Genomic DNA, 12,605 nt, shown 5'->3' with positions numbered 1-12,605 from the left:
GCACTTCTGTGTCAGTCCTCAAAGGAAATAGCTTGAAGTATGGAGAAGGTTAAATGTTAATGTGGCAATAATTCGAGGCAATGTGTGCTGACAGCTGTGATGAATTGTTTCCAATGTTCTCGTATTACCACTCATACAGTGTTTTCTACATCATCCCACTTGATAATCCCTATCCATACTTATCTACAGTCCATCTGTATTGCCTCCAAAATGGAAGCACATATTAGATTGTTTATTGAAGCTGCCCTTTATTGGTACAGTATGGTTGCAGTTTTATATTTTTGAGTAACGGATAACGTCCAGTCCTCAATTACCTTTACAATATCATACAATACATACACTTGCAAGCGTTATGCCACTGACTGAGCAACAATAAAGACACATTCTGTATTCCAAAAGTAGACACGTAACATTAATTTGTATGCTATACATACACATGTCGTATATTTCAACACATTTGACATGAAATGGTAAGTTTAATAATGGTCTATTTATCAACTATTTATCTTCCATTCTTTTGATTTTGTAAAACACCCATTTGTATTTCCAGGTTAAAATTGTTATACTTTGTGTTTCCACTGGAGTGCACTCTTGAGTCAGCATAAATTATATAGTTCATACAATTAATGAGCAATAAGTTAATCAGTAGGTCTCAATGGGTCCTCCAGAGTTTCAACATTATCCAGAGTTAGTTTGAGTATATCATGTGTCACCCTGTGTGATGGTTGGCTGAGGTGGAAGGATTCCCTTAGCTCCATGCACGGAGGCGTCATCTTTGTTCGGTCCTGAACGAGTAGAGGCCGGCTGTGTGTGGAAATGTGTGCCTGCTGATGAGGTGTGGTGTACATGAGGTCCAATTTTCTCCAATTGTTGTTGTTGAATTGGATAAAGTGGTTGCTGACAGGTAGAAGGGACACACAAATCAAGAGGATTCAATCACCTTGGGTGTGCAAAATGCAGGGATGAAAGAATCCTTCACTAAACCACTGTGGTTAGTTTGGATTAGCTCCTACTCAGTTTTCTGCATCAACAATCGCAAACAAACCAAGGCAGAACCGTAGGGTTTAGGAGGTAGGATGGGCGGTACAGGAGGTTATACAGTACGTTTTGTACCCATTAAAAAAAATGTACGCAATATATTCTGTAAACATTTTAAGAAACAATAATTTTATAGTTTTTCCAGCAGGTATTTGTAAAAATAAATAAAATAGCTTTTATTGTTAGTAAATGAAAGTTTGAAACAAATAGTTAAAGTAACAAACTGTAAAAGATGATTCACGATGCTAGTTACATTCAAGCAATTTTTTAGAAAAGGTCATGTACTGGTAGACTACACTTTCTATTTGCTTTGGAAAGTGTTAATATTTCAGTTACAATGTATTGAACATTGAGTACAGCTTTTACCAGGCAGCCTTACAATGTTTTGGTAATCTTGAAGAAAAAAATGACTTGCTTTAACTCTAGTTAAACTAGTACACACTTTACAAAGCAGCACATACTGTACAAAGAGCAAACCACTTAGTGGAAACTGGTCACAAAGTGCGAACAAAGACATTTGAGCAGGATGTGAAACTGGATAATGTACCTCTGAGCTGAAAGCATATTTCTTGGCCTAATAAGCATAATGCCATATGGCCTGTTGCAGCGTGGACGACACTGCGAGGGTCTGTGTGTCACAGTTCATTTGTTCTGGGCATGACCTGCTCTGTGGGGGTTGTAGAGATGTCTGTGTCTATATTTACTTACGTCGTCAATTACCGGAGCTTCTACTGCAGTACTGAAGGCTTCCAAATAGAAAGGCTGTAAATCTCTGTCTATCTTTTTGACTGTCTGTTGCTCTTCCTCTTATGGCGGATGGATCTGGCTCTTGGATGCAACCGCAGTATGAATACAGCACACCTCACCAGCACAGGCTCAGCACGACCTGCGCTCATAGAGTGAAAGATTAGAGGAGTGTTTGTGTGACTTATTCAGATTGTTTGTGTTTGAAAGTAAGACAAACCGGTGCAATTACACACTAAGACATACATGCTTGATGTACTTCCCCCCCCTGGTGTAACAGGTCAATTTTCATTGATTTTTAGTCATTGAGTTTTATGTTACAATTTCACTGCTTCATGTCAGATTATTTTCATTTTACGTTTGAGTCATGAAGCGTCAGATGAATGTAGTTGAACTGTGGATGGGCGAAATTACAATATGACAATTTATCGTCTTTCAATGGGATCATATCGTGAGTAAATCATATATCAAGATATCATGATTCATAATTTCAAAAGCAAACACTAATTTAAGGTACCTAAAAGGGAAATGTGAAATATTGTGAGGGAAGATCCCAAGATTAAAGTTCAAATTTTTCTTACATTTATAATTAAATTCAAACAGGATTATTCAAAAAAATCCTTTAGTGGTTAATTCATTTAGACTATTTATTAAAATGCCAGACAAAGTGCTATACTTGAGATATGTAATAGCCTATATCAGGATACCAGATTTTGTCCATGTAGCCCAGCCCCAAGCTAAATAATAATAATGTACCTTTCATTCCCATTGACATCTGTGGCTGCAGTGCCATTTGTAAGTTGAATAGTAGCTGTGGCTGTCCCACTGTTCATTTCTTGAAGCATTAAGCTGGGCTCTGTTAGACTGGCCCTGCAGGTGGTTGGGTTGTGGTCGCACAGCAGTGTCACTTCTGTAAGATGTTCTCTGGCTGAGAGGAGAAAGAAAGGAATACTAAAAATTGAGAACATATAATGGATTCTATGTGTCTTCAGGAATTTACGTCCACCCAACGACTGTTAAACTGAAGAACTTTAAAGTGTAGATTCGATAGGCAAACTAAAACATTTCTTATGCTTTACCTGCTGTTAAAGTGGGAGACGCCTGCCGGCTCCTCCACCCAATGTAGGTGGGGCATCTACATCTCAGTAGATGGTTGTATGCTGACCTGAAGTCCCTGTTGAGGGCTCCATACAGGATAGGGTTGAGGGCTGAGTTGGCATAACCCAGCCACAACACAATTGGAAATGCTGCTACTGTGCTTGGGTCCGGGTGCTCCTTTAGGCCCAACACTGTGAACAGGATGAAATATGGCAGCCAGCACACCACAAAAGCCCCTATCACTGCGGCCAAGGTCACCGTGGCTTTGTGCTCCCGCAGAGCCACCGCTGATACACTGGAGACCACAGTGGTAGTGGTGGAAGGATTGTCGCCGCAGTTGTAGCTCGTGATACAGGTGGGTCGGGCACTGATGATGCGTTTGGCCTGTGCCCGTGCAATGCGAAGTATTCGGAGGTAGGTCCAGCACATAGCCACCAGAGGCAGGTAGAAGGTGAGAAGAGAGTCAGTCAGCACGTAGGGCCTGTTCAGCTCAAAACGACATTTTCTCTCTGGAGCCCAAGGCCCTTGGTTCTGCACCGTGCCATTAACAGTGTTCCACCCCATTTGGATCGGCAAGAAGGACACAGCCACAGACACTGTCCAAACACCGGCCATGGCCAAAGCAACTCTCCATGGCAACACCAGTGAGGTGTATCTCAGAGGCATGGTCACTGCCAGGTAGCGGTCCACACTGATGGCCAGGAGGGTGAGGATGGAGGCGGTGCACAGCATCACATCCATGGAGATGTAGAAGTTGCAGAAGATGGGGCCGAGCGGCCAGTCGTTAGTGAGCTGGTGGAGGGCGGAGAAGGGGAGCACCAAGAGGCCGAGCAGCAAGTCTGTCACAGCCAGCGACACGATGAAGCAGTTTGTGAGGCAGCGGAGGCGTCGGGAGGCGCAGACCGCCACGCACACCAGCACATTACCACCGACCGTCAGGATGATGAGGAGGGTCAGGGTGACACCCAGCACCACTTGTGACAACATTATCGCTGGTGCTTCACTGGAGACAATCTGATGACGTCACCGCTGGAGCTTTATGTGAACCATTGCCACTTTTTTTTGTGTTAGTTATACGCTTGAAAAGAGGTTGTGACATTTACATTATCAGCCTTAGTCTCCAATTAATGTCGTCACATTAAACACCTGCACAGGGTGTTTTAGGTGCTTCCATTTATTAAGGCGCATGCAGTCTAACCTCAATGTTTCCATGGTCCAATGTAATCCCTCCGTCTCCCAAAATGTCCTTTGCCTTAGCTGTGCATTTACTTGACTGTTTGCTGTTCTTGCTGAGCTTAAAATATATATTTGTAACTTTCCTGTGACTCAACCACACCAGTAACCCCATTCACACTTGCTACAATATCCCTAAAAAGTCTTGCTAGAAGTTCTTTAAACAACTTTGATCTCTTGAAAAATGCTGCAACTGATTGAAAGTTCCAAATCTGCAGAATGCCTTGCTGGTTTAATGCCTGTGATGGCTGTTGAATAGCTTTCTGTCTGTGTGGCCGATTCTTGTTGGTCCATGGCATCACCTTGGCTGCATCACCGTCTTCTTTGGCTGTACTGACACCTAGCGGACAGAGATGATAAATACAGTTATTAATCAGCACAGGATGTTTCACAGCCCTGCTTATATACAAATGAATAATTTACATATAGTTGATTTATTACATTCCCTCTGATAGATTATTCAACCCTAATTTGCACAACTATTCAAGTACAACCACCATAACCAAACCAATTATGGAAACATTACTCTTTTGACTAAATATTTGGACAGTGTATTTTATCAGTGCATGTTTTTTTCGGCGGCCAGGATAACATCCATGTGCTATCATGGCCTCTGAGCTATTTTTCCCATCTATGGATTAATATGGTAAACGTTGGAACACACCAATGCAAAGTATTTAAAGTATTTTTGGATACAGACAGGAACTTTCATGAGAAAGGAAAATAATGATAACTCAACTACAAAACAAAAGTCATATAAATCACACAAGTCACTGAGTTGGCACTAGTTTATAGGAGGTGATAAAAAAATAATGAATAAGTAGCCAATGAAGACTGTCCTGCAGTGTCTACATAAACATCTGTTTAAACTCTACATTTTTGTGTCTAAACAATTTTTTCATTTTCAGATATGTTTCCAATCATCTGTGATTAATTTAAAAGATGTATCTCCAGACTAAGAAAGACTATCTAACTTTGGCCTATCAGTGAACTGACAACTCAGGCTTAATTTGTAGCACCAGGAAACGTTGTTTTTTTGTAAAAGTCCGACAGTTCCCATACACAACCTAACCAACCCTAACCATCAATACTAAACATCTTATCCCAACATTAACTTAATTTAAACAACTATTCTAAACTTCTCACAGTCTGTTAAAGTAGTGGCAACTGGCCAAACATATTTCCACTGTGCAGAAACACACTACTTCATGGTATAATGAAATTGGTCCTTAAAAGGGCAGAAATATAAGCACACACAAAAAAGATGGCTGATTTTAGTACGTTTATTTCTAATTCAAAATGTAAGCCTCAAGCATTGCATGCACTGTTTGATGAGTGAGGGATTCAATATGCTGTGTCCTATTATTATTATGTATCATTATAAGGACCCTGTGCTTTAACAAAAGAGACATATCACTGTCAAATGTTATGGTATTATGTTCACGTTCAGTTGTTTCACTGCCACCAAAAGTAAAGCTGCCATTTTAGAAGTGCAGCTCCTGGGAATTCCAATCTATCTCTAATAAAACCATGAACCAACACAGTAGTTTGTTTAGCTAAGGCCAATATGTGCAACTCTGTGTAAACAGTAGCATTCTGCTGCAGCTCAGATAATGCAAAGTCTGGCTGTGATTTCAATGTTATCAGATCTGATGTTGCTGCAGAAATGTCTTGAAGGTTTGCACTGACTGATGAGAGCAGCTCTGTCAAATGATCAGAGCAAATGTAATGATGTGATTAAAGTATATGCAGTGGCCAAATAATGGCCATTCATATGTTTTTAATGCAATTAAATGTAAACATAATTACTGCTAGTTTGTTAGGCAAATACTTCTCATGTACCTTTGACAAAAAAAAGAATTTTCTTTCTAAGTTAGACCTTGCAAAGAGAATGTTATTTGTCCTTTGCAAACATACTCAGTCATTTATTAAATGGGGACAAGAATTTTTAATGTGTGCCTGGCGGAATGAGGGTGACTACTTGAGTGTGTGTGTAGTGTGTAGTACATGGGTTTTGCGTCAGCGGGTGGTGGGTAATGTTTGCTCGTCTATTTTCTAACACTGTAATGGATACTGGGACATTTGCCAGACTTAGAGCAGAGCCGCTCACTTATCACCTCAAAGAGAGAGAGACTAAAACAGAGAGGTGGAATCGCTGGCTTCACATGAAGACGAGAATAAAGAGCATTAGACTATATAATGGGGAAAAAAACACAGAAAGAAAGGTTTTAATTACATTTTGGGCTGCATAAAACCAGAACCCCATCTCTAATCGTTGAACTCTTCTAATCTTCACTTCTTTGTTCCATGGACACATTTCTGTCACCGACTGGCGGCTTTGAACTTCATCCAGAGCAAACACTGATAACACGGCTCCTAATGTATCAAGTGCTGCTCTCAAATGCACATGACATCTCCTGCGCTATATCTGACAGAGCCACAGACTGACTGGCTGAGACCAAACATTTCAACCTTTTTAATCAACAACATCTGTCAATCACTGTCCTGCTTTGTCTAACAAAAGCACACACAGAAGCTCACAGAATTGCTTTTTGGATTCGCTCCAACAATGGCCTCTGAGGAATGTCCACATATGGACATGTATTGCAGTCACTTGAAGTTTCTGAATAACCTCGTCTCAACCCTGGGACATAATGTATAAGACGTGTATTCACTCAGGCCTTCTGGTTGTCTGCCCTCAGTCAAATGCATTACTTATTTTTCCCATGTAACAGTGCATGTGTGTGAGTGCAGCTATAATCGTTTCCTGTTTATTTTTGCATAAACATTTGTGTTTTAATAAAACCATATTAATATACAATCCTTCCCACTCACTTATCAAGAATCACATGTAAGCACAAGATTTTGATTCTTAATTAATACTGGGGGAAAATGAAAGTTTCTTACATGCATTTTCACTTTATCAAATCACTGTCAGACTGTGCAGACTATGGTTTCAGTACAAAGTCACAGTGGAAGTCATTCACCTTAATGTTGAAGTATAATACCCTTATATAGTAAATAAAGCATTGTTCATTTAGACAGTGCGCTACTTTATTACTGACATCTGTTTTCTTTCAAAAACTTCTCGTTAGTTATCCCTAATGGAAAAGGACAGTGAGTGTTACCACATCTGTTTATATCTTTGCAGACACACATGCACACACACTCGCATGTAGGCGTACATGCACACACTAATACTAACACATAACATACATCTTAATAATGGGTTTTCAGGACTGTAATGGTTTGTAATGACTGCTGAGTGCTGTGTTTTCCACAGGATGTAAAGGCTGCTCTACTTTAAAAGGTTTTCTGCAGGAGAATGCCGTTTCTTGTTTTCAAGAAATGACAAAATGTTGCAGCTGTGTTTTTGGTCTTGAGGACAATGCTTTGAGGGATCATCCTGGGACAGGTCGATCTTTGTGTAATACCCAACAGTTAGTGGACGTAACAGATATACATTTTAAGTGATTAACTTGAACGAGATCCTTAATCGCTTTCTCTCCCCTTCTCCTCTCTTCCAGCACAAAAACGATGCAGATGAGCCGGATAGGCTTCATCCTGCCCCATCAAGACCTGCCATTACTCAGTAAGTGGTCTGGTGAAAAGAGCCCAATTTGGGTATTGAGATGAAAGGCAGGCAGAGAAGAAGTTGGAACAGGGGCTCTTTACCAGACACGATCTGAGCTCGGAGATGAGTAATGAGGTTATTTACTTCTCAGCTGGGACTCGCTTTCTGATTTGCGGCATTCTCCAAATACCAAGTGCTCAATCTGTGACATTTTTTCTTACCAGCCAGATGTGTCTTTTTTAGAAATAAACATAAGGAAAATCTGCTCTTTTTCAAGCCAATTATTAACTAAAGTAATAAAATGTTTTGCCAGGAATGCACAGACGTGTTTGAATTTGTTTAAGCAATCGGTACACTGATTAGTTATGCACCTCTTACATCCAATATTGTTATAAGCTCTGAATCATTAGCAGGGTAAGAAATTAACTTTTTTAATGCTGTTGCTCCAGACTAATTGCACATACAGGAAATAACTTGTAATTCATTCACATCATTAAAACTCCATCACAGCGTGTCTGCCACCTAATGTTGGTAGGAGTCATGGCAGTGTCTTAAGATGACTCACTGAACCAAACTCCTTGCCTCTTCTCTGCAAGGCTGCTGATATGTGGAAAGCGTGGTCTCAGCAGGGTTGCATGACACCATGCACTTCTTATAACATGATATTTTTGGTGGTTGGTTGAAAAGCAAAGTGGTCAAAAGGTTTTAGAAGTATTCTACATTTTAAAAAGCAAGGAATTGAATATGATTTCCTTAAGTAAGACTGCTAATAGGTACATTAATCCATTCATTAACTTGTGAAGACTCAGATGTCGAAAGCAACTTTTCCCCCTGCATTCAGCACCCGTCAGAGCAACATAATGCAATTAGACATCTGAAGCCTTCATTTATCCTTATACAATTCAATTGAGCAAAAATATTTGGCTCACTCACTTCCTCTGCATGTGCAAACAAATCTATCACTGTCTGTATTTCTCTGAACGTGTGTCTGGGTCTGTCTTTGTGTTTGTCCTTGACAGAGACACCCAGAGAGAGAGAGAGGAAGTGGTCTGGGATGGTGTGTTGCCTGGTAACCGGTGTGTGTCCTGACCAGTGGAGGGACGACGAAGCGTGAAAGAGGAACATGGCGCGCAACAGACGTGAGGGCAGACAGGTAGACACACAGGGGGGGGCAGACGCATGAAATATGCATAGATACTAACAGCATGCATTGCTAACGAGTTCAGGTCACATGGGATGGTGGATTGCATTCAAAGTCAGAGTTGTCCTGCACCTCTGTTATGACTACATTACAGCTACCGTATACAATGCTTCAACTTGCAATAAACATTTCAACATTATTGTAGAAAAACACAAACTCTCACAGGTCCAGCATCAACTTGTTATATCTTAAAGCGCCATTTTCTACTAGCATCTAAGCAGTGAACTTAATGGCTGCCTTTGTCCCCCTGACCCAGTCTTGACTCTAAACCACATCCCCTCTCTCCCCTGTGGGCGGCTTCAGCTGATACCCGCATTGCACTTGACTTCCTTGTTCTCTTCGGTTAACCCTCCCTCCAAATTTGATCTCTATAAGTCATAATGTGCAACAATTTTTATTAAATAGAAGCTGCTATTCATAATAGAGACTCAACATAGTTCATTAAAGACTTTCTTGTTTTAAATATCAAATGTCAGCTTATTGAAGTGTCAGCTAATTTTTTACTGACTTCAGCAGCAGGCAAAGCAAAAGAAGGAACATAAGGTGAATCACATTAGTTATGAACATATAAAATAAATAGCACTAACTAGAAAAATTCATGATTCATCAACATAAAAGTCTTCCAATACGGATGTCACAGTACTTGGAGATTTTTTTCAGCCATCTCCCTGGAGTGCAACGAAGGAAAAACCATCACAACAAATATTTTCAGGGATCCTTTGAATGACTTCTTTAAATAGAGGACAGCACAATTAGATGACATTCTTTGGAAGTTAATTATATTCCATTTTCATCAGATTTTCCCATTATTCCAATAGATAGGGAATATTATTACTATATTCATTCTGTGAGCCATTCAGAGAGGTCCTATCATTATGAACATTAATATCTGTTCATTTGCAATACTGATCCATCCATTGTGCTTACATACAAGGAAATGAGCAAGGACAATGTAAGAATCAGCTCTTCTTCACATTTTGGGTCAGAATATATTCTTTATTGCTATCTTTCTTTCTTTTTAGTTCACATCTACAGTATAATGATCTATCTGTTTTATGCATTTCTTTTAATATGGAAATTCACACTGTATTGATTTGAGAATATGAAACTGGAAATATGAAGCTCAAATGTAGAACTTCAAAGTATGTCATGCAGCAGCAACAAGTATAAGAACACACACACACACACACACACACACACACACACACACACACACACACACACACACACACACACACACACACACACACACACACACACACACACACAACACCGCACGTAGCATAATCTTACTTCCTCATTTGAAGTACTGATTAAATGACCCCTTTGTATATTTGTCATTGTGCATAGTTCACATGCTCAAACCAGGATTGCCTCAGTTTAACTCTCAACATCCACTTGCATTCAAATGTAATCTATAACAAAATGACAAAGGCAGAGGAAACTGCAACTGAGCTGACAAACATTCCGAGCACGAACCAATGTAGTGAGTCTGTTCAAGACAGACGTTGGATGCCAATAACCACACACAATCTGCTTCTCTATTTTCATCTCGTTCATTCTTTATTTTATTTTGAACTTCCTCTTCAGTTTTTGCGTGAACATTAACACTGAGAAATATGAGAGTCAAGTGATAGAATTAAACATCATTTATTTCAGTGTGCTGGTAATTAAGTGAAGAAATTAAGTGGTTTCTCAAATATTTGATACATTTAGTGCATTCATTATTCTTGTTTGACATCTAAAATGCAAACCAGCAGATCAATGCAGACTTACACCACACACCTGCACACGCGTTGTTTTCACACACAAGTCCTTCACACACAAGTCCTTCACATTTGATGAAATATAAAACAATGTTCAACAATAATAAAGTAGGAATTGATCAACTCACCTCCAAGCTGCTTTTCTGTTTCTGAGAAGACTGCCCTCGCTACTCTGCTCTGCTCCCTGAGAGACGAGAGAGCCACAGTCTCGCTAGTCAAGTCTGTGTGTAATAAGTGTGTGTGAGTGTGTGTGGGAAATAGAGGAGGGAGAGAAGCGAGGGAGCACCAGAGACTCACACACTCTCTCTTTCTCTTTCACTCTCTCTGGGGCTCCATCTATTATTCTTCTTTATCTCTTTAGGGTAATTTGCTTTTGAAATCTTTTTAATAGCTCTTCTATTCTCTTATCATGCCTTCGAACATGCGTGCCAGTTGATGTGATAAAGCAACTGCGAACTGGAGACCTGGCTCTATTACCTGAATAATCCAAGCACCTGTTGAATTCAGCCTGAATGGATTGGCCAGCTTTTTAGTCCAGTTTGTTTGTCCAGTTTGTAATGGGAAGAGACAAAAGAAGACATCATGGTATTCATGCATCAATTACATTAGCTTTTATCCAAAACGACTTACAATGAGCAATTACAGGGACATTCTCCCTGGAGTAACTAAGGGCTAAGTGCCTTACTCAAGGGCACACTAGTGGTGGTGTTCCATCTTCAGCCCACCTCACTATCCATTAGACCACCACTACCCCATCTGTTTTGGGCTTTAATTCTTTATTTGTCTCAGGAAATAACACTTCTCTCTAAACTTCAAACTGTTAAATAATATAGGGTTGCTTTAATGCTTCATTGATAGATGGCTTAAGGGCAAATCTATGAGAACTGGCACCAGTTGCAGTAGCGTGATGTCAATGACCCGATAGGTCACAAACATTTCTAAATCAATCTCTCTATTTCTGGTGCAGCCTTTTACTCAGCCTTTGTATCTATTTTTCATGTGCTTTGGCCCCCCGTGTGGCTTATCTATCATTTCCAATGTCTATTCATCTTCTGGGCTGCAGACTAACATTCATAATTTATTATCACATCTCTTTTCATGACTTTTATGTGATGTTTCCCACCTTTTCCTTATCTCTCTCATCTCCGTCTGTCTATGGAGCTGTCTCAGTTCCCGTGGTCTTGTTCATAGCTGGTGCTGAATCAAATCTTTCTATGTCTCTTTTTGTACCATTTATTGATTCCTCTCTCTGTTTCTGTTCCTTCATTTATAGAATGGTTGTCTCTTCTCTGGTTATATCAGCCTGTTGCATTGGTTACTTTTGTATTCCACTCACCTCAACGCTCCGCCTTTATTTCTCCTTGTGTCGCAGTAACAAGGCTCCAGTTTTGTTCCACTACACAGAACTATGCGATAACATATCTTTCTTTATCATTTAAAAAAAATGTCTTCTTTGTTTTTCTCCTTCTTTGTTCGTCTACATGCCTTCTTTCTCTCACTCTTCCTTTCACACAAATCATATAACTTGTTTTGAAGGTGTCGAATCTTAACAGTTACATACTTGTTAATGTTATAAGCTCACCTTTCTTTCACTTTATAATCCTTAGTGTGTTGACAAGCTCTATCTCCACTCAGGTTTCCATAACAACACAACCTCTGATGTGTCTGAGCTGGTGGAGGATACCTGACTGACACTCCTTCATATAGGTGGATGGTGTCATAAAATATTGGCTATGTATGTGATGTATTTTTTTAATCAACACCACAGTTGGGTGTTACTTTGCTTTGATGTTGTTTGGCCTCCAGACTTCCCATACAAGGCTGTGTAAGGAAATGATAAGTATATTTAAACTGATATTGTGGCAGTTGGCATTGATACCTCAAATTCCATTAGCTTTGTATAAATCTTTATTAACGGGAAGTGAAGTCACATATCTAAGTCTAGGTCAAC

At 39.9% G+C, this 12,605-nt stretch overlaps 1 protein-coding gene across 2 annotated transcripts in view; it reads right to left on the bottom strand.

Moving 5' to 3' along the window:
* hrh2a (histamine receptor H2a) overlaps positions 1-10,865 on the bottom strand; it is an 11,286-nt gene extending 421 nt beyond the window's left edge. Inside the window, exons 1-5 of one of the 2 annotated variants that reach the window (XR_798745.1) lie at positions 10,783-10,865; positions 2,862-4,453; positions 2,539-2,710; positions 1,747-1,924; positions 1-897 (exon numbers count right to left, since the gene is read on the bottom strand). The exon at positions 1-897 is cut by the window's left edge and continues 421 nt beyond it. Coding sequence is in view for 1 of the 2 variants with exons in the window: in XM_010775129.1 (XP_010773431.1) it covers positions 1,915-1,924; positions 2,539-2,710; positions 2,862-3,867 (1,188 nt within the window). In the remaining variant the exon portion in view is untranslated. Of the gene's footprint in view, positions 898-1,730; positions 1,925-2,538; positions 2,711-2,861; positions 4,454-10,782 lie in introns of those variants that run through there. The other variant, XM_010775129.1, reaches the window with a different exon arrangement.
* Positions 10,866-12,605: the final 1,740 nt, after the last annotated feature.

The sequence above is a fragment of the Notothenia coriiceps genome, unplaced genomic scaffold (assembly GCF_000735185.1).
Source record: "Notothenia coriiceps isolate Sejong01 unplaced genomic scaffold, NC01 NC01_scaffold00015385, whole genome shotgun sequence".
Classification (NCBI taxonomy): domain Eukaryota; kingdom Metazoa; phylum Chordata; class Actinopteri; order Perciformes; family Nototheniidae; genus Notothenia; species Notothenia coriiceps.
Note: the sequence above shows the minus strand (reverse complement) of the source record. Positions and strands in the feature narration are given on the sequence as shown.